Here is a 25777-nt window from a genome sequence, read left to right as displayed (position 1 = left end):
CTCCTCTCTCTAACTTTTTGGTTCGGTCCATGTCTTTCCTCCTCTCTCTAACGGTTTGGTTCGGTCCCTGCCTTTCCACCTCTCTCCAGCCGGGCCTCTGTGGGCCTGCCTTTCCACCTCTCTCCAGCCGGGCCTCTGTGGGCCTGCCTGACTGGGAACAAGGGTGGAATTCTTCTCCCAACAAGAGGTTCTCTCTTTGTTTGGTTCAATGCTCTCTAGAATATAATCAAAATCATACCAACCAGGAGACTCACAGCCCAAACAATGGTGCCAGTTCAGTCCGGCCCTGTCCGTTTCCACACACACGCCAGACACACACACACACACACACGCACACTAGGTCTCAACAAAATATACATTCTTCTCTTCTCCCCTAACTGTCCTAAAGGACATTAGTGACTGAGCCTGAAATATCAGCAATCACAGTAGACCGTGGCATTCCAGGAGAGCGTGTGTGTGTGTGTGTGTGTGTGTGTGTGTGTGTGTGTGTGTGTGTGTGTGTGTGTGTGTGTGTGTGTGTGCTGCGTGTGCTGTGTGTGTGTGTGTGCTGCGTGTGCTGCGTGTGCTGCGTGTGCTGCGTGTGTGCACAAGCGTGTTACTCATTAGTGTGTCATTACATCAGGCCTTCATTCTGATGATCATGTTATTTAGATGAGTCCTACCATTCCCACTGCTAGAGAGCATCACCTCAAACACATTACATCAATCCACACATCATGATCCAAGGTCAACACAACAGTGGGTGTGCCTGCCTGCCAATGTGGGAAGAAGGAATCCTTTGTCCCTGCTGTGTGTCTCTCTGATGTGCTGGTTGTGGACAGATCAATCGACTGCATTTATATCAACAACGATGACGCTATCCAACAACCCGCGGTGCCCCCCAGCCTCAGTAACGTCCATGGTGCAGAAAAACAAACTGCAATTCATTGTTTGATGTGGATTCTGTTTCTCAGTGACAGTTCACTTCCTAATTGACCCAGATCAGATGAAGCCAATTTAACTACCGTGACCTCTAGGGTCAGTATTTCATGACCTCTAGGGTCAGTAGTTCATGACCTCTAGGGTCTAGGTGTTCCCTTTCTGCCGGGTTCAATAGTTCATGACCTCTAGGGTCTAGGTGTTTCCTTTCTGCCGGGTTCAGTAGTTCATGACCTCTAGGGTCTAGTTGTTTCCTTTCTGCCTGGTTCAATAGTTCATGACCTCTAGGGTCTAGGTGTTTCCTTTCTGCCTGGTTCAGTAGTTCATGACCTCTAGGGTCTAGGTGTTCCCTTTCTGCCTGGTTCAATAGTTCATGACCTCTAGGGTCTAGGTGTTTCCTTTCTGCCTGGTTCAGTAGTTCATGACCTCTAGGGTCTAGGTGTTCCCTTTCTGCCTGGTTCAGTAGTTCATGACCTCTAGGCTCTAGGTATTGAAAAGCCCTGATCCAAATGGTGAACAGTCCTCTTGATATCGTGAAGCCCTAAACTATTGATCGACCCCTGGACTATTATTTCTGACTAATATTAATGATCTGCTCAACGGATCTAAACTAAACCAACGCAGTACCCAGGTCTGTGTTAGACCCAGGTCTGTTAGGCTGCAGTGCCTATCCCCCCTAGTTAGACCCAGGTCTGTCTGCTACGGTACCTATTCCCACTGGTCTTGTTAGGTCTATCTGGGAGTGATTAAACTCCATACTTCCTGCCATCTGGGCTCGGGGACTTTTCATTCCTTGAATTAAGAGGCCAGGTCAAATATTTTCCATTATGAACCTCAAGGTATTGGAGACTTTTGTTTTGTTTTTCTCTCTCTCTCTCCCACTCAGTCCCCCTCTCTCCACCTCTCACTTTCTCTTTATTTTCCTCTGTCTCTCACAGGGAATATTCTGATGGAAAGGTTGATGATGTCTACCGTGGAAATAAATTACCCAGATTTCCTGAGTTAACGTCAAAATGGCTGAGTGATGATGGGGGGGGGGGGGGTTTGACTCAACATTATGAATGGTGAGCTCCGACTAATGATGTTATTCATGATTCATAAACTGTTTCACTGTTACCAAGTCTTGTTCCTGCAAAGTACAGATCAAAGTGAATAGCAGACTCTGTTATTAGAGGCAGAAAACAGCTAAAAGTCAACGTCACCTCAACCACAAGGACATCTATAAAGATTTCCCAGAAAACCAGACTGGGGCACAAGAATGTACTGTGGTTATCTCCCTGGGGCTGAGTTCCAAGGGCCTTCCCGCTGGTTATCTGCCTGGGCCGTATACCAAGGGCCTTCCCGCTGGTTATCTGCCTGGGCCGTGTACCAAGGGCCTTCCCGCTGGTTATCTGCCTGGGCCGTATACCAAGGGCCTTCCCGCTGGTTATCTGCCTGGGCCGTGTACCAAGGGCCTTCCCCCTGGTTATCTCCCTGGGCTGTGTCCCTAGATATTTCCCCCCAGTTATCTCCCTTGGCTGAGTACCAAGGGCCTTCCCCCTGGTTATCTCCCTGGGCTGTGTCCCAAGGTATTTCCCGCTGGTTATCTCCCTGGGCTGTGTACCAAGGGCCTTTCCCCTGGTTATCTCCCTGGGCTGTGTACCAAGGGCCTTCCCCCTGGTTATCTCCCTGGGCTGCGTACCAAGGGCCTTCCCCCTGGTTATCTCCCTGGGCTGTATAAATGGGCTTCATAAATCATATGATTTTATACTGCCCTCAGGTATCAGGCCGTGCAATCACACAGGCTACATCCCAAATGGCGCCCTATTCCCTATAAAGTGCACTCTGTAAGCCGTGGTCAACAGTAGTGCCCTATATAGGTAATAAGGTGCCCTTTTGGGACGTAATCACACTGACTTATTCAGCAGCGGTCTGTGGTCTTCTTAAAACAGAATCAACATTCCCTCATCCTAGAGCTCCTGAAGACTGTATGGTGTGGACATTACAAGGCAGCTTGGGAACTTAATAACAGCTTATCTGTACATAAGGGAAACTCCTGACATGTACAGATGTATTTTTTGTATTTTTTTTCACCTTTATTTAACTAGGCAAGTCAGTTAGGAAAAAAATCTTATTTTCAATGACGGCCTAGGAACAGTGGGTTAACTGCCTGTTCAGGGGCAGAACGACAGATTTGTACCTTGTCTCGTTCAACGCTCTAACCACTAGGCTACCCTGCCGCCTCTACACTCTAACCACTAGGCTACCCTGCCGCAAGTGAATTATTGTCACAAACGTGTTAACGTTTAAACGTCTTCATCTACTCTTCTCTGTTCCTCTAATGGGATGCCCTTATTGCTGTTTCCGTACTGAAAGAGTCACTCCCTGAGAAATGACATCATTCTTAGAGGATTGGCCAATTCATGTCAAAGGTCAAAGTTGCAAGTTCACCGTTCTGTTCACCTCCCTCAGTCTCCCGGTGCTCTTCGAAAGAAAGGAAATTCCTCTCTACGCGCTGACACACACACACACACACACACACACACACACACACACACACAACACTCTTTGACCCAGTCTGATGTAGACAAGTCTAACACTTGTTAGCAGGGGTCTGACCCACGCGGTTACCCACCTCTTCCTTAATGGTATCCTGTATAAGGCCTGGGAGACCCAACCAGCTCTCTGTCTGGATAGTGTACGGGTATATATACAGTATATGTGACTCTGTGAACTGATTATATTCTTCTATGTTTGTGTCTTTTGGTGTCTGCTCTGTTATTGTTGAAAACGTCTGAATAGAATGTTTATGTAATTCATTAGCTGTTTTCGATTCAGTTTCTACACCCTGTGTTTTAATTCAGTTTCTACAACCTGTGTTTTAATCCAGTTTCTACACCCTGTGTTTTAATCCAGTTTCTACACCCTGTGTTTTAATCCAGTTTCTACACCCTGTGTTTTAATCCAGTTCTTCACCCTGTGTTTTAATCCAGTTTCTACACCCCGTGTTTTAATCAAGTTTCTACACCCTGTGTTTTAATTTCAGTTTTTACAACCTGTGTTTTAATCCAGTTTCTACACCCTGTGTTTTAATCCAGTTTCTACACCCTGTGTTTTAAATCAGTTTCTACACCCTGTGTTTTAATCCAGTTTCTACACCCTGTGTTTTAATCCAGTTTCTACACCCTGTGTTTTAAATCAGTTTCTACACCCTGTGTTTTAATGCAGTTTCTACACCCTGTGTTTTAATCTAGTTTCTTCACCCTGTGTTTTAATCCAGTTTCTACACCCTGTGTTTTAATCCAGTTTCTTCACCCTGAGTTGTAATTAAGTTTCTACAACCTGTGTTTTTCTGAAGCAACATACAAATTAATCCAGTGTGGAAATTGTATTTATAATCCTGGTTGTGACAACCCACAGGGTGTGCAGGCTTTTTTTATCAGCCCAAATACTTAAACTAACTAATCAAAGTTAGTTATTCAAACTCAAAACCAGATGTCTACATGTGTTTCAAACAGCAGAGGTTAACTAACCTATTCATGTCAATGCAGGACAGTTCACTTCTTATACCCAGCAATTACAGCTCCACAAAAAACTATGCACACCTGTGTTTTGGCTGTGTGTGGAATGATGAATGACCATATTAGGCTTTAGTTAGTAACGAAAGGTCGTATGATGAATGACCATATAAGGCTTTAGTTAGTAATGAAAGGTCGTATGAAGAATGACCATATTAGGCTTTAGTTAGTAATGAAAGGTCGTATGATGAATGACCATATTAGGCTTTAGTTAGTAATGAAAGGTTGTATGATGAATGACCATATTAGGCTTTAGTTAGTAATGAAAGGTCGTATGATGAATGACCATATTAGGCTTTAGTTAGTAATGAAAGGTCGTATGATGAATGACCATATAAGGCTTTAGTTAGTAATGAAAGGTCGTATGATGAATGACCATATTAGGCTTTAGTTAGTAATGAAAGGTCGTATGATGAATGACCATATTAGGCTTTAGTTAGTAATGAAAGGTTGTATGATGCATTACCATATTAGGCTTTACTTAGTATCTGCTGCATGGGGTTACATGAGGAATCTCTCTCCACACACATCAGTGCCAACGAAATACACTCATCTCAAATAACACGCTGTCTCACTAAATAACACACTGTCTCACTAAATAACACGCTGTCTCACTAAATAACACACTGTCTCACTAAATAACACGCTGTCTCACTAAATAACACTCTGTCTCACTAAATAACACACTGTCTCACTAAATAACATGCTGTCTCACTAAATAACACACTGTCTCACTAAATAACACGCTGTCTCACTAAATAACACTCTGTCTCACTAAATAACACACTGTCTCACTAAATAACATGCTGTCTCACTAAATAACACGCTGTCTCACTAAATAACATGCTGTCTCACTAAATAACACGCTGTCTCACTAAATAACACACTGTCTCACTAAATAACACGCTGTCTCACTAAATAACACGCTGTCTCACTAAATAACACTCTGTCTCACGAAATAACACACTGTCTCACTAAATAACATGCTGTCTCACTAAATAACACACTGTCTCAATAAATAACACGCTGTCTCACTAAATAACACTCTGTCTCACTAAATAACACACTGTCTCACTAAATAACATGCTGTCTCACTAAATAACACGCTGTCTCACTAAATAACATGCTGTCTCACTAAATAACACACTGTCTCACTAAATAACACGCTGTCTCACTAAATAACACGCTGTCTCACTAAATAACACGCTGTCTCACTAAATAACACACTGTCTCACTAAATAACACGCTGTCTCACTAAATAACACGCTGTCTCACTAAATAACACTCTGTCTCACGAAATAACACACTGTCTCACTAAATAACACGCTGTCTCACTAAATAACACACTGTCTCACTAAATAACACGCTGTCTCACTAAATAACACTCTGTCTCACTAAATAACACACTGTCTCACTAAATAACACGCTGTCTCACTAAATAACACACTGTCTCACTAAATAACACACTGTCTCACTAAATAACACACTGTCTCACTAAATAACACGCTGTCTCACTAAATAACACACTGTCTCACTAAATAACACGCTGTCTCACTAAATAACACACTGTCTCACTAAATAACACGCTGTCTCACTAAATAACACACTGTCTCACTGTGTGTGTGTGTGTGTGTGTGTGTGTGTGTGTGTGTGTGTGTGTGTGTGTGTGTGTGTGTGTGTGTGTGTGTGTGTGTGTGTGTGTGTGTGTGTGTGTGTGTGTGTGTGTGTGTGTGTGTGTGTGTGTGTGTGTGTGTGTCTGTGTATGTCTGTCCTTGTGTGTGTGTGTCTGTGAGTGCACGTGTGTTTGTCTGTGTGTGTGTGCGTGCGTGTCTGTTTGTCTGTGTTTGCGTGCATGCGTGTGTGTCTGTGTTTGTTGTCAAGAGACAAAACAGCATGATTCAACAGACTGGCTACGAAGTCCATTCTCCTCTCTCTTTCTACTCTTCTCTTAGTTCTCTCTCTCTCTCTCTCTCTATTTCTACTCTTCTCTTAGTTCTCTCTCTCTCTCTCTCTCTCTTCTCTTATTTTAGTCCTCTGTTGCCTTCTCCCACTCCACCCAGTTTACTAGTGCTTCTAAAGACCACAGATGTTCCCCAGCCAACCACCACATCATTTCAGCAGAGAAAATAGAAAGCAACAGAAATGGCCTTGACTATGTAGCCCTGCTGTTCAGATATGCTCTATTCCCCTAAAGCCACACAGCCAGTCAGTCAGCCATTCAGTCAGCCATTCAGCCATTCAGTCACCCATTCAGTCAGCCATTCAGCCAGTCAGTCAGCCATTCAGCCCGTCAGTCACCCATTCAGTCAGCCATTCAGCCAGTCAGTCAGCCATTCAGTCAGCCATTCAGCCAGTCAGTCACCCATTCAGTCAGCCATTCAGCCAGTCAGTCAGCCATTCAGTCAGCCAGCCATTCAGCCAGTCAGTCAGCCAGTCAGTCAGCCATTCAGCTAGTCAATCAGCCATTCAGTCAGTCAGCCATTCAGTCAGTCAGTCAGCCAGACAGTCAGCCAGACAGTCATTAAGTCATTCAGCCATTCAGTAAGTCAGTCAGTCAGTCAGTCAGCCATTCAGTCAGTCAGTCAATCAGTCAGCCATTCAGTCAGTCAGTCAGTCAGCCATTCAGTCAGTCAGTGAGTCAGTCAGCCATTCAGTCACTCAGTCAGTCAGTCACTCACTCAGTCAGTCAGCCATTCAGTCAGTCAGTCAGTCAGTCAGTCAGTCAGCCAGACAGTCAGCCAGACAGTCATTAAGTCATTCAGCCATTCAGTAAGTCAGTCAGTCAGTCAGTCAGCCATTCAGTCAGTCAGTCAATCAGTCAGCCAGTCAGTCACCCATTCAGTCAGCCATTCAGCCAGTCAGTCAGCCATTCAGTCAGCCAGCCATTCAGCCAGTCAGTCAGCCATTCAGCCAGTCAGTCAGCCATTCAGCCAGTCAGTCAGCCATTCAGTCAGCCAGTCAGCCATTCAGTCAGCCATTCAGCCAGTCAGTCACCCATTCAGTCAGCCATTCAGCCAGTCAGTCAACCATTCAGTCAGCCATTCAGCCAGTCAGTCAGCCATTCAGCCAGTCAGTCAGCCATTCAGCCAGTCAGTCAGCCAGTCAGTGAGTCAGTCAGCCATTCAGTCACTCAGTCAGTCAGTCACTCAGTCTGTCAGTCAGCCATTCAGTCAGCCATTCAGCCAGTCAGTCAGCCATTCAGCCATTCAGTCAGAAATTCAGCCAGTCAGTCAGCCAGTCAGTCAGCCATTCAGCCAGTCAATCAGCCATTCAGTCAGTCAGCCATTCAGTCAGTCAGTCAGTCAGTCAGCCAGACAGTCAGCCAGACAGTCATTAAGTCATTCAGCCATTCAGTAAGTCAGTCAGTCAGTCAGTCAGCCATTCAGTCAGTCAGTCAATCAGTCAGCCATTCAGTCAGTCAGTCAGTCAGTCAGCCATTCAGGCAGTCAGTGAGTCAGTCAGCCATTCAGTCACTCAGTCAGTCAGTCACTCAGTCTGTCAGTCAGCCATTCAGTCAGTCAGTCAGTCAGTCACTCAGTCAGCCATTCAGTCAGTCAGTCAGTCAGTCAGTCAGTCATTACGTCATTCAGCCATTCAGTCAGTCATTCAGTCAGCCATTCAGTCAGTCAGTGAGTCAGTCAGCCATTCAGTCACTCAGTCAGTCAGTCACTCAGTCAGTCAGTCAGTCAGCCATTCAGTCAGTCAGTCAATCAGTCAGCCATTCAGTCAGTCAGCCAGCCAATCAGTCAGTGAGTCATTCTGCTATTCAGTCAATCAGCCATTCAGTCAGTCAGCCATTCAGTCAGTCAGTCCGCCAGACAGTCCGCCAGACAGTCATTAAGTCATTCAGCCATTCAGTCAGTCAGTCAGTCAGTCATTCAGTCAGTCAGTCAGTCAGTCAGTCAGCCATTCAGTCAGTCAGCCAGACTGTCAGTCAGTCAGTCAGTCAGTCATTCAGCAGTCAGTCATTAAGTCATTCAGCCATTCAGTCAGTCAGTCAGCCATTCAGTCAGTCAGTGAGTCAGTCAGCCATTCAGTCACTCAGTCAGTCAGTCACTCAGTCAGTCAGTCAGTCACTCTGTCTGTCAGTCAGTCACTCAGTCAGTCAGTCAGTCAGCCATTCAGTCAGTCAGTCAGTCAGTCAGTCAGTCAGTCAGTCAGTCAGTCAGTCAGTCAGCTAAATGCCACCCTATTCCCTACTCAGTGCATCATGGATCATGGTCAAAAGTAGTGTTTTATGTAGGGAATAGCGTGCAATTTGGGACATAAACAGAGAGGTTTTTTTTATGTTATCGGTTTTGATGTCATCTCCCTCAGAGGTCTGTGGTTTTCTAAATCAGAGAATCATTCACAGAAACACAGAATCTTTCAGGGAACAATTAAAAGTCACTACAGAAATACTGTAGGCTGTTTGTCATCTGGTCGGATGAAGAGAGAGAGAGAGTTGTGTCATGTGGTTTGGTGTGTGTGTGTGTGTGTGTGTGTGTGTGTGTGTGTGTGTGTGTGTGTGTGTGTGTGTGTGTGTGTGTGTGTGTGTGTGTGTGTGTGTGTGTGTGTGTTTAGTCTGCTTCTACCAGAAGAAAGGAGCTGGCGGTCTGACAGAGGAGATACAACAGCCTGAGTGTGTTCCTCTTTGTGTGAGCGTGAATCCCTCTCTGACATCATGGTTCCGTTAACACACGGTTGGCTGGCTCTGGCTGGCTCTGGCCCGGGTCTAACTGGGCATGACCAGGTGCTTATATCAACAGGATAGGATGAGGTCGTTACTCCGTATCCTCTGCTACATAACACTTAATGACACTTTAAGGGATAGTTCGCTTTTATACTTCTGCACTTCTTCAAACACATAGGATATTTCTGTAACATTTAACAGCATCCAAGCAATGACAGACTTCTAGTAAAAAGTTGGAGAAAGAGTACCATTTGTGTGAACACAGACGCCTCAGTTAGACTGTCAGAGAGAGAGAGAGAGAGAGAGAGGGGGGCAGAGAGAGAGAGAGAGAGAGGAGAGAGAGAGAGAGAGAGAGAGAAAGAGAGAGAAAGAGACAGGTAGAGAGGTAGAGAGAGAAGGGTAGAGAGAGAGAGAGAGACAGAGACAGGTAGAGGTAGAGGGGTAGAGAAGGAGAGAGAGAGAGAGAGAGAGAGAGAAGGGTAGAAAGAGAGAGAGAAGGGTAGAGAGAGAGAGTGAGAGAGAGAAGGGTAGAAAGAGAGAAGGGTAGAGAGAGAGAGGGAGAGAGAGAGAGAGAGAGAGTGAGAGAGAGAAGGGGAGAGAGTGAGAGAGAGAAGGGTAGAGAGAGAGGGGAAGAGAGTGAGAGAGAGAAGGGTAGAGAGAGAGGGGAAGAGAGTGAGAGAGAGAAGGGTAGAGAGAGATAGAGAGAGAGAGAGAGAGGGAGAGAGACACACATAGACACAGAACCAGAGAGATCGTGGTTCCACCTGTACTGGGTCATTAGGCTGGTGGCATGTCGTTGTTTGACAGACCGGCAGACCACCGCCTGGTATTACCAGAGTATTAACAGCATAGTGCCCCTGCTTCACAAAATACTGCTGAGCTGCAGTCACAGGTTACGTCCCAAACGGAACCCTATTCCCTACAATGCTCACTACTTTTGACCAGGGTCCATAGTGTCAAAAGGCACTTCCCTATTTAGGGAATAGGATGGTAATTGGGATGCAGGCCCAGTAGTCAGAGCAGAGGCCACTGTGGAGATCAGACCAACAGCTCCATATCAAAACACAGAGAGAGGACAGAGAGAGAAGATGGGACATCGTGTTGACACAGTGAAGGCAGCTTGCTGTGACAGCACTCAGAAACTCACACAGTGACAGGCTGCAGGCTGGTAGCTCAGCATTATCAGTTGATTTGATGTGAGATGCGTCATTTGCTCATTCTAATGAATGGTGTGTGAAAAGACCAGTGAAATCACAGCACAGTGGCAGTTCTGTAGCTGGAAAGGATGAGATCCACTACTTTCTACTTCACATCGCACAATGGCATCTTTTTATAGTAAGTGTGGGGTAAAAAAGACCAAGGTGATATCAATTGGAGGCTGTTTATCTGAAGACCAGTCATATTTATTATTTACTAAACAGTAGGTGGCAAGCCTTGCTCCAGTCTCTTCAATCAAAATGCATATAGAGCAAAATAAACATTTATTGTGGTTGTCACGCCAACATGTATCGACAGGTTCACATTATAAACCATCAGAAGTCGTGTGGTTGTCACGGCAACATGTATCGACAGGTTCACATTACAAACCATCAGAAGTCTCGTGGTTGTCACGGCAACATGTTTCGACAGGTTCACATTACAAACCATCAGAAGTCTCTACTCTCCAACCCAGCTGTATGTCTCTTCATACACCATACAGCTGATCATATCTGGCAGTCTGCTACACACACACACACACACACACACACACACACACACACACACACACACACACACACACACACACACACACACACACACACACACACACACACACACACACACACACACACACAACTCTGCTCATAATGAAATCACTGGCCAGGCCTCACTGAGAAGCCGTATACTTCGTTACCGTAGGTTGAGCCTTGTCGCAGTTTCTTGAGGTCCCAAATGGAACCCTGTTTAGTGCACTGCTTTTGACCGGGGCCAATAGGACTCTGGTGAAAAGTAGTGAACCGTTTAGAGAATAGGGTATCATTTGAGAGGAAGCCTTGCAGTCCCATTTCTCTGTGCTCTGGGCTCTGTAACATGTCCCATCATATTCATCTGATTAGAACCACATCTGATTAGGACCACATCTGATTAGGACCACATCTGATTAGGACCACATCTGATTAGGACCACATCTGATTAGGACCACATCTGATTAGGGCCACATCTGATTAGGACCACATCTGATTAGGACCACATCTGATTAGGACCACATCTGATTAGGACCACATCTGATTAGGACCACATCTGATTAGGGCCACATCTGATTAGGACCACATCTGATTAGGGCCACATCTGATTAGGGCCACATCTGATTAGGACCACATCTGATTAGGTCCACATCTGATTAGGACCACATCTGATTAGGACCACATCTGATTAGGACCACATCTGATTAAGGCCACATCTGATTAGGACCACATCTGATTAGGGCCACATCTGATTAGGACCACATCTGATTAAGGCCACATCTGATTAGGACCACATCTGATTAGGACCACATCTGATTAGGACCACATCTGATTAAGGCCACATCTGATTAGGACCACATCTGATTAGGGCCACATCTGATTAGGGCCACATCTGATTAGGACCACATCTGATTAGGACCACATCTGATTAGGACCACATCTGATTAGGGCCACATCTGATTAGGGCCACATCTGATTAGGGCCACATCTGATTAGGGCCACATCTGATTAGGACCACATTTGATTCACATTAAAACTTCCACATGATCCAGGGTCCATGGAAAAGTTGTCTTTTTTTGTCCTTTTTTTTCCATACATCCACCCACCCAGTGGCCAAGTTGGATGTTTTTTTATTTTCAGACAGAGAGAGGGAACAGTAGCTATAACTGTCTGTCTGTGAGTGGAGGTTGAAGAGATTGGAGTGAAGAAGAGGAGGAGGAGGAGGAGGAAACACTGGGACAGTGTTGATACTGTTAAAAATGTGGGTTCTTTCAAACACATGGTAACAGCAGTAAGCCTTGTCCAAGCCAGAATGGACCATAGAGCAGGACCATATCTCCTGTTTCTATAGTGTTAGACAGCTTTGATGTACAAGTACTCCCCCTGTACGGGACACTAGTAAATCAAAGTCTCTGCCGTAAGGTCTACAGAACGCTGTCATAGTAAGACATAACAGATGGTATCAGTAGGTATTAACAGCAAAGGAAACAGGACAGAGAGAACATGTTATGTAACGTTTCTTAAAATACATTTCCTTTTCACTCGTTAGATTTTCACCGAGGGCTTACTGTTGTAACCATAACAATAACAACAATTCCTTATGAGTTTCAAGGCCTGGGACAGTGTAAGGGTAAGGCCTGTGAAAGGCCTGGTTAAGGCCTGGGAAAGGCATGGGTAAGCTGTACAGTGAAAGGACTGGGAAAGGCCTGGGAAAGGCCTGGGAAAGGCCTGGGAAAGGCCTGGGTAAGGCCTGTGAAAGGCCTGGGAAAGGCCTGGGAAAGGCCTGGGTAAGGCCTGTGAAAGGCCTGGGAAAGGCCTGGGAAAGGCCTGGGAAAGGCCTGGGAAAGGCCTGGGAAAGGCCTGGGTAAGGACTGGGAAAGGCATGGGTAAGCTGTACAGTGAAAGGACTGGGAAAGGCATGGGAAAGGCCTGGGAAAGGCCTGGGAAAGGCCTGGGAAAGGCCAGACTCAAATGGGACATGTGCTGTCAATGACATAACCAACCAAGAACAACCAACCAAGACCGAACAACCAGGACCGACCAACCAGGACCGACCAACCAGGACCGACCAACTAGGACCGACCAACCAGGACCGACCAACCAGGACCGACCTGCCAGGACCGACCAACCAGGACCAACCAACCAGGACCGACCAACCAGGGCCAACCAACCAGGACCAACCAACCAGGGTCAACCAACCAGGACCAACCAACCAGGACCAACCAGGACCAATAAACACAGAGAAAACAGAGATGAACACAGTCAAACTAACTGGAACAAGTGGGCGGGATCAGTGGGTGCGTTCTGGAAGCAGAAGCATGGTTGGCAAGAGGACAGGAAGTGTCATGACTAATTTGGAAGTTCCAGAAGGATATGACACACTGTGGAAAGCCTTGGAGGGCCTGTATCTCACAGAACAGAACAGCAGCAGGCAGACAGGCTGTGAAACAGCTGAGTACAACTGAAGACATCCCTTCCTCTTCACTATGTTCACTGTCCCATTAGACTGTAATAACAACTGAGGACATATCTTCCTATTTTCACTATGTACACTGTCCCATTAGACTGTAATAACAGCTGAGGACATATCTTCCTCCTTCACTATGATCACTGTCCCATTAGACTGTAATAACAACTGAGGACATATCTTCCTATTTTCACTATGTACACTGTCCCATTAGACTGTAATAACAGCTGAGGACATATCTTCCTCCTTCACTATGATCACTGTCCCATTAGACTGTAATAACAGCTGAGGACATATCTTCCTCCTTCACTATGATCACTGTCCCATTAGACTGTAATAACAGCTGAGGACATATCTTCCTCCTTCACTATGATCACTGTCCCATTAGACTGTAATAACAGCTGAGGACATATCTTCCTCCTTCACTATGATCACTGTCCCATTAGACTGTAATAACAGCTGAGGACATATCTTCCTCCTTCACTATGATCACTGTCCCATTGGACTGTAATAACAACTGAGGACATATCTTCCTATTTTCCCTATGTACACTGTCCCATTAGACTGTAATAACAGCTGAGGACATATATTCCTCCTTCACTATGATCACTGTCCCATTAGACTGTAATAACAGCTGAGGACATATCTTCCTCCTTCACTATGATCACTGTCCCATTAGACTGTAATAACAGCTGAGGACATATATTCCTCCTTCACTATGATCACTGTCCCATTAGACTGTAATAACAGCTGAGGACATATCTTCCTCCTTCACTATGATCACTGTCCCATTGGACTGTAATAACAACTGAGGACATATCTTCCTATTTTCCCTATGTACACTGTCCCATTAGACTGTAATAACAGCTGAGGACATCACTTTACTCTCTGGGACAGTCAGCCTTGTCCAACAGTAAGGGTTTATTTCCATTCATTTCACCAACTGGAATTTATCATCATTAGTCATTTAGGTCAACATTAGTCATTTAGGTCAACATTGGATCATTCAGAGATCCTCACTGAACTTCTGGAGAGAGTTTGCTGCACTGAAAGTAAAGGGGCTGAATAATTTTGCACGCCCAATTTTTCAGTTTTTGATTTGTTAAGAAAGTTTGAAATATCCAATAAATGTCATTCCACTTCATGATTGTGTCCCACTTGTTGTTGATTCTTCACAAAAAAATACAGTTTTATATCTTTATGTTTGAAGCCTGAAATGTGGCAAAAGGTCGCAAAGTTCAAGGGGGCCGAATACTTTCGCAAGGCACTGTATTTGATACACTGCCGATTTAGCAGGTTTTCCTACTTACAAAGCATATGAAGGTCTGTAATTTTATCATAGGTACACTTCAACTGTGAGAGACGGAATCTAAAACAAAAATCCAGAAAATCACATTGTATGATTTTTAAGTAATTCATTTGCATTTTATTGCATATATACATACAGTGGGGCAAAAAAGTATTTAGTCAGCCACCAATTGTGCAAGTTCTCCCACTTAAAAAGATGAGAGAGGCCTGTAATTTTCATCATAGGTACACTTCAACTATGACAGACAAAATGAGAAAAAAAATCCAGAAAATCACATTGTAGGATTTTTTATTAATTTATTTTCAAATTATGGTGGAAAATAAGTATTTGGTCACCTACAAACAAGCAAGATTTCTGGCTCTCACAGACCTGTAACTTCTTCTTTAAGAGGCTCCTCTGTCCTCCACTCCTTACCTGTATTAGCATAAAAGAAACCTGTCCACAACCTCAAACAGTCACACTCCAAACTCCACTATGGTCAAGACCAAAGAGCTGTCAAAGGACACCAGAAACACAATTGTAGACCTGCCCCAGGCTGGAAAGACTGAATCTGAAATAGGTAAGCAGCTTGGTTTGAAGAAATCAACTGTGGGAGAAATTATTAGGAAATGGAAGACATACAAGACCACTGATAATCACCCTCAATCTGGGGCTCCACGCAAGATCTCACCCCGTGGGGTCAAATTGATCACAAGAACGGTGAGCAAAAATCCCCGGACCACACGGGGGGACCTAGTGAATGACCTGCAGAGAGCTGGGACCAAAGTAACTAAGCCTACCATCAGTAACACACTACGCCGCCAGGGACTCAAATCCTGCAGTGCCAGACGTGTCCCCCTGCTTAAGCCAGTACATGTCCAGGTCCGTCTGACGTTTGCTAGAGAGCATTTGGATGATCCAGAAGAAGATTGGGAGAATGTCATATGTTCAGATGAAACCAAAATATAACTTTTTGGTAAAAACTCAACTCGTCGTGTTTGGAGGACAAAGAATGCTGAGTTGCATCCAAAGAACACCATACCTACTGTGAAGCATAGGGGTGGAAACATCATGCTTTGGGGCTGTTTTTCTGCAAAGGGACCAGGACGACTGATGGGGCCATGTATCGTGAGATTTTGAGTGAAAACCTCCTTCCATCAGCAAGGGCATTGAAGATGAAACGTGGCTGGGTCTTTCAGCATGACAATGATCCCAAACACACCGCCTGGGCAACGAAGGAGTGGCTTCGTAAGAACCATTTCAAGGTCCTGGAGTGGCCTAGCCAGTCTCCAGATCTCAACAACATAGAAAATATTTGGAGGGAGTTGAAAGTCCGTGTTGCCCAGCAACATCCCCAAAACATCACTGCTCTAGAGGAGATCTGCATGAGGAATGGGCCAAAATACCAGCAACAGTGTGTGAAAACCTTGTGAAGACTTACAGAAAACATTTGACCTCTGTCATTGCCAACAAAGGGTATATAACACAGTATTGAGATAAACTTATTTTCCTCCATAATTTGCAAATAAATTCATTAAAAATCCTACAATGTGATTTTCTAGATTTTTGTTTCTCATTTTGTCTGTCATAGTTGAAGTGTACCTCTGATGAAAATGACAGGTTTCTCTCATCTTTTTAAGTGGGAGAACTTGCACAATTGGTGGCTGACTATATATATTTATATAGACACATATTGGGATCAGCAATGTCGGAGTCCAAAGTATAAATATAGAGACAACTGCAAAAATATCTGTTTCTTTGGTTTAGTATTTCTAGGTATGTGTTTGGGTAAAATGAAAAAGTTTGTTTCATTTTATAAACTACTTACAACATTTCTTCCAAACAAAAATATTGCAGTAAATGACAACTGGTTAAACTAACAAAAAAGATGTAGTGTTGTCAGACTCCGTCACTTAGAAATGTCCTTGTTTTTTAAAGAAAATTGAAAAAAAAAAATCTGTTAAAATAACATCAAATTGATCAGAAATACAGTGTAGACTTTGTTAATGTCTAGTTTGATAAACAGACGCCTCAAAGTTCTCAACTGGCAGTTTCATTAAATAGTACCCGCAAAACACAAGTCTCAACGTCAACAGTGAGAAGGCGACTCCGGGAGGCTGGCCTTCTAGACAGTGTTGCAAAGAAAAAGCCACATCTCAGACTGGCCAATACAAATAAAAGATTAAGACAGGCAAAAGAACACAGACACTGAACAGAGGATATCTGCCTAGAAGGCCAGCAGCCCTGAGTCGCCTCTTCACTGTTGACGATGAGACTGGTGTTTTGCAGGTACAATTTAATGAAGCTGCCAGTTTAGGACTTGTGAGGTGTCTGTTTCTCAAACTAAACATTCTAATATACCTGTCGTCTTGCTCAGTTGTGCACCGGGGCCTCCCACTACTCTTTCTATTGGATAGAGCCAGTTTGCGCTGTTCTTTGAAGGGAGTATTACACAGCGTTGTACGAGATCTTCAGTTTCTTGGAAATTTCTCGCATGGAATAGCCTTAATTTCTCAGAACAAGAATAGACTGACAAGTTTCAGAAAAAGGTTATTGGTTTCTGACCATTTTGAGCCTGTAATCGAAAAATAATTCAATTATTATTTATTATTTATTATTTATAATGACGGCCTACCAAAAGGCAAAGGCCCCCTGCCGGGACGGGGGCTGGGATTAAAAATACAATATAAAATAAAAATATAGGACAACACATCACGACAAGAGAGAAAACACAACACTACATCAAGAGAGACAACACAACACTGCATAAAGAGAGACACCACAACACTACATAAAGAGAGACACCACAACACTACATAAAGAGAGACACCACAACACTACATAAAGAGAGACACCACAACACTACATAAAGAGAGACAGCACAACACTACATAAAGAGAGACACCACAACACTACATCAAGAGAGACAACACAACACTGCATAAAGAGAGACACCACAACACTACATAAAGAGAGACACCACAACACTACATAAAGAGAGACACCACAACACTACATAAAGAGAGACACCACAACACTACATAAAGAGAGACAGCACAACACTACATAAAGAGAGACACCACAACACTACATAAAGAGAGACAACACAACACTACATAAAGTGAGACACCACAACACTACATAAAGAGAGACAACACAACACTACATAAAGAGAGACACCACAACACTACATAAAGAGAGACACCACAACACTACATAAAGAGAGACAACACAACACTACATAAAGAGAGACACCACAACACTACATCAAGAGAGACACCACAACACTACATGAAGAGAGACAGCACAACACTACATAAAGAGAGACACCACAACACTACATAAAGAGAGACACCACAACACTACATAAAGAGAGACACCACAACACTACATAAAGAGAGACACCACAACACTACATAAAGAGAGACACCAAAACACTACATAAAGAGAGACACCACAACACTACATAAAGAGAGACACCACAACACTACATAAAGAGAGACACCACAACACTACATAAAGAGAGACACCACAACACTACATAAAGAGAGACACCACAACACTACATAAAGAGAGACACCACAACACTACATAAAGAGAGACACCACAACACTACATAAAGAGAGACACCACAACACTACATCAAGAGAGACACCACAACACTACATAAAGAGAGACACCACAACACTACATAAAGAGAGACACCACAACACTACATAAAGAGAGACAACACAACACTACATAAAGAGAGACACCACAACACTACATAAAGAGAGACACCACAACACTACATCAAGAGAGACACCACAACACTACATAAAGAGAGACACCACAACACTACATAAAGAGAGACACCACAACACTACATAAAGAGAGACACCACAACACTACATGAAGAGAGACACCACAACACTACATAAAGAGAGACAACACAACACTACATGAAGAGAGACACCACAACACTACATAAAGAGAGACACCACAACACTACATGAAGAGAGACACCACAACACTACATAAAGAGAGACACCACAACACTACATAAAGAGAGACAACACAACACTACATAAAGAGAGACCTGAGACAAGAACATAACATGGCAGGAACACATAAAAACACAGCATGGTAGCAACACAGCATGGTAGCAACACAACATGGTAGCAACACAGCATGGTAGCAACACAGCATGGTAGCAACACAGCATGGTAGCAACACAACATGGTAGCAACACAGCATGGTAGCAACACAGCATGGTGGCAACACAGCATGGTAGCAACACAACATGACAACAACATGGTAGTAACACAGCATGGTAGCAACACAGCATGGTAGCAACACAACATGACAACAACATGGTAGCAAAACAGCATGGTAGCAACACAGCATGGTAGCAACACAACATGACAACAACATGGTAGCAACACAACATGGTAGCAACACAGCATGGTAGCAACACAGCATGGTAGCAACACAACATGACAACAACATGGTAGCAACACAGCATGGTAGCAACACAGCATGGTAGCAACACAACATGACAACAACATGGTAGTAACACGACATGGCAGCAGAACAACATGGTAGCAGCACAAAACATGGCACAACACTACATAAAGAGAGACAGCACAACACTACATAAAGAGAGACACCACAACACTACATAAAGAGAGACAACACAACACTACATAAAGAGAGACACCACAACACTACATAAAGAGAGACACCACAACACTACATAAAGAGAGACACCACAACACTACATAAAGAGAGACACCACAACACTACATAAAGAGAGACACCACAACACTACATAAAGAGAGACACCACAACACTACATAAAGAGAGACACCAAAACACTACATAAAGAGAGACACCACAACACTACATAAAGAGAGACACCACAACACTACATAAAGAGAGACACCACAACACTACATGAAGAGAGACACCACAACACTACATAAAGAGAGACACCACAACACTACATAAAGAGAGACAACACAACACTACATAAAGAGAGACAGCACAACACTACATAAAGAGAGACAACACAACACTACATAAAGAGAGGCCTGAGACAAGAACATAACATGGCAGGAACACATAAAAACACAGCATGGTAGCAACACAACATGACAACAACATGGTAGCAAAACAGCATGGTAGCAACACAGCATGGTAGCAACACAACATGACAACAACATGGTAGCAACACAGCATGGTAGCAACACAGCATGGTAGCAACACAGCATGGTAGCAACACAACATGACAACAACATGGTAGCAACACAGCATGGTAGCAACACAGCATGGTAGCAACACAACATGACAACAACATGGTAGTAACACGACATGGCAGCAGAACAACATGGTAGCAGCACAAAACATGGCACAACACTACATAAAGAGAGACAGCACAACACTACATAAAGAGAGACACCACAACACTACATAAAGAGAGACAACACAACACTACATAAAGAGAGACACCACAACACTACATAAAGAGAGACACCACAACACTACATAAAGAGAGACACCACAACACTACATAAAGAGAGACACCACAACACTACATAAAGAGAGACACCACAACACTACATAAAGAGAGACACCACAACACTACATAAAGAGAGACACCACAACACTACATAAAGAGACACCACAACACTACATAAAGAGAGACACCACAACACTACATAAAGAGAGACACCACAACACTACATAAAGAGAGACACCACAACACTACATAAAGAGAGACACCACAACACTACATAAAGAGAGACACCAAAACACTACATAAAGAGAGACACCACAACACTACATAAAGAGAGACACCACAACACTACATAAAGAGAGACACCACAACACTACATGAAGAGAGACACCACAACACTACATAAAGAGAGACACCACAACACTACATAAAGAGAGACAACACAACACTACATAAAGAGAGACAGCACAACACTACATAAAGAGAGACAACACAACACTACATAAAGAGAGGCCTGAGACAAGAACATAACATGGCAGAAACACATAAAAACACAGCATGGTAGCAACACAGCATGGTAGCAACACAGCATGGTAGCAACACAACATGGTAGCAATACAGCATGGTAGCAACACAGCATGGTAGCAACACAGCATGGTAGCAACACAGCATGGTAGCAACACAGCATGGTAGCAACACAACATGGTAGCAACACAGCATGGTAGCAACACAGCATGGTGGCAACACAGCATGGTAGCAACACAACATGACAACAACATGGTAGTAACACAGCATGGTAGCAACACAGCATGGTAGCAACACAACATGACAACAACATGGTAGCAAAACAGCATGGTAGCAACACAGCATGGTAGCAACACAACATGACAACAACATGGTAGCAACACAACATGGTAGCAACACAGCATGGTAGCAACACAGCATGGTAGCAACACAACATGACAACAACATGGTAGCAACACAGCATGGTAGCAACACAGCATGGTAGCAACACAACATGACAACAACATGGTAGTAACACGACATGGCAGCAGAACAACATGGTAGCAGCACAAAACATGGCACAACACTACATAAAGAGAGACAGCACAACACTACATAAAGAGAGACACCACAACACTACATAAAGAGAGACAACACAACACTACATAAAGAGAGACACCACAACACTACATAAAGAGAGACACCACAACACTACATAAAGAGAGACACCACAACACTACATAAAGAGAGACACCACAACACTACATAAAGAGAGACACCACAACACTACATAAAGAGAGACACCACAACACTACATAAAGAGAGACACCAAAACACTACATAAAGAGAGACACCACAACACTACATAAAGAGAGACACCACAACACTACATAAAGAGAGACACCACAACACTACATGAAGAGAGACACCACAACACTACATAAAGAGAGACACCACAACACTACATAAAGAGAGACAACACAACACTACATAAAGAGAGACAGCACAACACTACATAAAGAGAGACAACACAACACTACATAAAGAGAGGCCTGAGACAAGAACATAACATGGCAGGAACACATAAAAACACAGCATGGTAGCAACACAACATGACAACAACATGGTAGCAAAACAGCATGGTAGCAACACAGCATGGTAGCAACACAACATGACAACAACATGGTAGCAACACAGCATGGTAGCAACACAGCATGGTAGCAACACAGCATGGTAGCAACACAACATGACAACAACATGGTAGCAACACAGCATGGTAGCAACACAGCATGGTAGCAACACAACATGACAACAACATGGTAGTAACACGACATGGCAGCAGAACAACATGGTAGCAGCACAAAACATGGCACAACACTACATAAAGAGAGACAGCACAACACTACATAAAGAGAGACACCACAACACTACATAAAGAGAGACAACACAACACTACATAAAGAGAGACACCACAACACTACATAAAGAGAGACACCACAACACTACATAAAGAGAGACACCACAACACTACATAAAGAGAGACACCACAACACTACATAAAGAGAGACACCACAACACTACATAAAGAGAGACACCACAACACTACATAAAGAGAGACACCACAACACTACATAAAGAGAGACACCACAACACTACATAAAGAGACACCACAACACTACATAAAGAGAGACACCACAACACTACATAAAGAGAGACACCACAACACTACATAAAGAGAGACACCACAACACTACATAAAGAGAGACACCACAACACTACATAAAGAGAGACACCAAAACACTACATAAAGAGAGACACCACAACACTACATAAAGAGAGACACCACAACACTACATAAAGAGAGACACCACAACACTACATGAAGAGAGACACCACAACACTACATAAAGAGAGACACCACAACACTACATAAAGAGAGACAACACAACACTACATAAAGAGAGACAGCACAACACTACATAAAGAGAGACAACACAACACTACATAAAGAGAGGCCTGAGACAAGAACATAACATGGCAGAAACACATAAAAACACAGCATGGTAGCAACACAGCATGGTAGCAACACAGCATGGTAGCAACACAACATGGTAGCAATACAGCATGGTAGCAACACAGCATGGTAGCAACACAGCATGGTAGCAACACAGCATGGTAGCAACACAACATGGTAGCAACACAGCATGGTAGCAACACAGCATGGTGGCAACACAGCATGGTAGCAACACAACATGACAACAACATGGTAGTAACACAGCATGGTAGCAACACAGCATGGTAGCAACACAACATGACAACAACATGGTAGCAACACAGCATGGTAGCAACACAGCATGGTAGCAACACAACATGACAACAACATGGTAGCAACACAGCATGATAGCAACACAGCATGGTAGCAACACAGCATGGTAGCAACACAACATGACAACAACATGGTAGCAACACAGCATGGTAGCAACACAGCATGGTGGCAACACAACATGACAACAACATGGTAGCAACACAGCATGGTAGCAACACAGCATGGTGGCAACACAGCATGGTAGCAACACAACATGACAACAACATGGTAGTAACACAGCATGGTAGTAACACAGCATGGTAGCAACACAGCATGGTAGCAACACAACATGACAACAACATGGTATTAACACGACATGGCAGCAGAACAACATGGTAGCAGCACAAAACATGGTACAACCGTTATTGGGCACAGACAACAGCCCAAAGGGCACGAAGGTAGAGACAACTATACATCACATGAAGCAGCCACAACTGTCAGTAAGAGTGTCCATGATTGAGTCTTTGAATGAAGAGATAAAACGGTCCCGTTTAAGTGTTTTTTGCAGCTCGTTCCAGTCGATAGCTGCAGCGAACTGAAAAAAGTAGTGACCCTGGGATGTGTGTGCTTTGGGGACCTTTAACAGAATGTGACTGGCAGAACGAACGGGTGTTGTATATGGAGGATGAGGGCTGCAGTAGATATCTCAGACAGGGGGAGTGAGGCCTAGGAGGGTTTTATACATAAGCATCAACCAGTGGGTCTTGCGACGGGTATACAGAGATGACCAGTTTACAGAGGAGTATAGAGTGCAGTGATGTGTCCTATAAGGAGCATTGGTGGCCAATCTGATGGCCGAATGGTAAAGAACATCTAGCCGCTCGAGAGCACCCTTACCTACCGATCTATAAAGTACGTCTTCGTAGTCTAGCATGGGTAGGATGGTCATCTGAATCCGGGTTAATTTGGCAGCTGGGGTGAAAGAGGAGCGATTACGATAGAGGGAAACCAAGAGTAGATTTATTAACTTTAGCCTGCAGCTTTGATATGTGCTGAGAGAAGGACAGTGTGCCAGTGTACCATCTAGCCATTCTCCCAAGTACTTGTATAAGGTGGTTACCTCAATCTCTAAACCCTCAGAGGTAGTAATCACACCTGTGGAGAGAGGGGCGTTCTTCGTACTAAACCACATGACCTTTGTTTTGGAGGTGTTCAGAACAAGGTTACGGGCAGAGAAAGAGCCTTGGGGTAGTCCCTTGGTGACCGGCAGTGGCTGAGACAGCAGATACTCTGACTTTACACACTGCACTCTTTGAGAGAGGTAGTTAGCAAACCAGGCCAAAGACCCCTCAGATACACCAATACTCTTTAGTCGGTCCACAAGAATGGAATGGTCTACCATATCAAAAGCTTTGGCCAAGTCAATTAAAATAGAATCAAGGGCAATGGTGACATCATTTTGGACCTTTAAAGTTGCAGTGACACATCCATAACCTGAGCGGAAACCAGACTGCATACCAGAGAAAATACTATAGACATCAAGAAAGCCTGTCAGTTGATTATTGACATGTTTTTCCAACACTTTTGATAAACAGGGCAACATAGAAATAGGCCTATAACAGTTAGGATCAGCTTGATCTCCCTCTTTCAATAAAGGATGAACTGTGGCTGCCTTCCAAGCAATGGGAACCTCCCCAGAAAGGAGAGACAGGCTTGGCGATGATAGGGGCAGCAACCTTAAAGAAGAAAGGGTCTAAACCATTTGACCCCAATGTTTTTCTGGGGTCAAGTTTCAGGAGCTACTTTAGCACCTCAGACTCAGTGACTGCCTGCAGGGAGAAACTTTGTAGAGAGGCAGGGGAAAGTCCAGGCCAGTGATCAGTCTGACCTGTTCTGTCCAGGCCAGTGATCAGTCTGACCTGTTCTGTCCAGGCCAGTGATCAGTCTGACCTGTTCTGTCCAGGCCAGTGATCAGTCTGACCTGTTCTGTCCAGGGCAGTGTTCTGTCTGTCCTGTTCTGTCCAGGCCAGTGTTCTGTCTGTCCTGTTCTGTCCAGGCCAGTGATCTGTCTGTCCTGTTCTGTCCAGGCCAGTGTTTTGTCTGTCCTATTCTGTCCAGGCCAGAGTTCAGTATGAATCTGTTCTCTTCTGTCCAGGCCAGTGTTTTGTCTGTCCTGTTCTGTCCAGGCCAGTGTTTTGTCTGTCCTGTTCTGTCCAGGCCAGTGTTTTGTCTGTCCTGTTCTGTCCAGGCCAGTGTTTTGTCTGTCCTGTTCTGTCCAGGCCAGTGTTTTGTCTGTCCTGTTCTGTCCAGGCCAGTGTTTTGTCTGTCCTGTTCTGTCCAGGCCAGTGATCAGTCTGACCTGTTCTGTCCAGGCCAGTGTTTTGTCTGTCCTGTTCTGTCCAGGCCAGTGTTTTGTCTGTCCTGTTCTGTCCAGGCCAGTGATCAGTCTGACCTGTTCTGTCCAGGCCAGTGTTTTGTCTGTCCTGTTCTGTCCAGGCCAGTGATCAGTCTGACCTGTTCTGTCCAGGCCAGTGTTTTGTCTGTCCTGTTCTGTCCAGGCCAGTGTTTTGTCCGTCCTGTTCTGTCCAGGCCAGTGATCAGTCTGACCTGTTCTGTCCAGGCCAGTGTTTTGTCTGTCCTGTTCTGTCCAGGCCAGTATTTTGTCTGTCCTGTTCTGTCCAGGCCAGTGTTTTGTCTGTCCTGTTCTGTCCAGGCCAGTGATCAGTCTGACCTGTTCTTTCCAGGCCAGTGTTTTGTCTGTCCTGTTCTGTCCAGGCCAGTGTTTTGTCTGTCCTGTTCTGTCCAGGCCAGTGATCAGTCTGACCTGTTCTGTCCAGGCCAGTGT

General features: G+C 44.3%; 1 protein-coding gene across 1 annotated transcript; it reads right to left on the bottom strand.

The window, feature by feature from the left end:
* Window positions 1–2187: 2187 nt before the first annotated feature.
* LOC118938765 (variant surface antigen F-like) lies at window positions 2188–2649 on the bottom strand. The gene has a single exon (XM_036943647.1). The coding sequence runs from the start codon at window positions 2647–2649 to the stop codon at window positions 2188–2190; it is 462 nt and encodes a 153-aa protein (XP_036799542.1).
* Window positions 2650–25777: the final 23128 nt, after the last annotated feature.

Source organism: Oncorhynchus mykiss, chromosome 14 (genome assembly GCF_013265735.2).
Source record: "Oncorhynchus mykiss isolate Arlee chromosome 14, USDA_OmykA_1.1, whole genome shotgun sequence".
NCBI classification, from domain to species: Eukaryota; Metazoa; Chordata; class Actinopteri; order Salmoniformes; family Salmonidae; genus Oncorhynchus; species Oncorhynchus mykiss.
The sequence above is the reverse complement of the archived record's forward strand: the minus strand, read 5'-3'. Positions and strand labels throughout refer to the sequence as shown.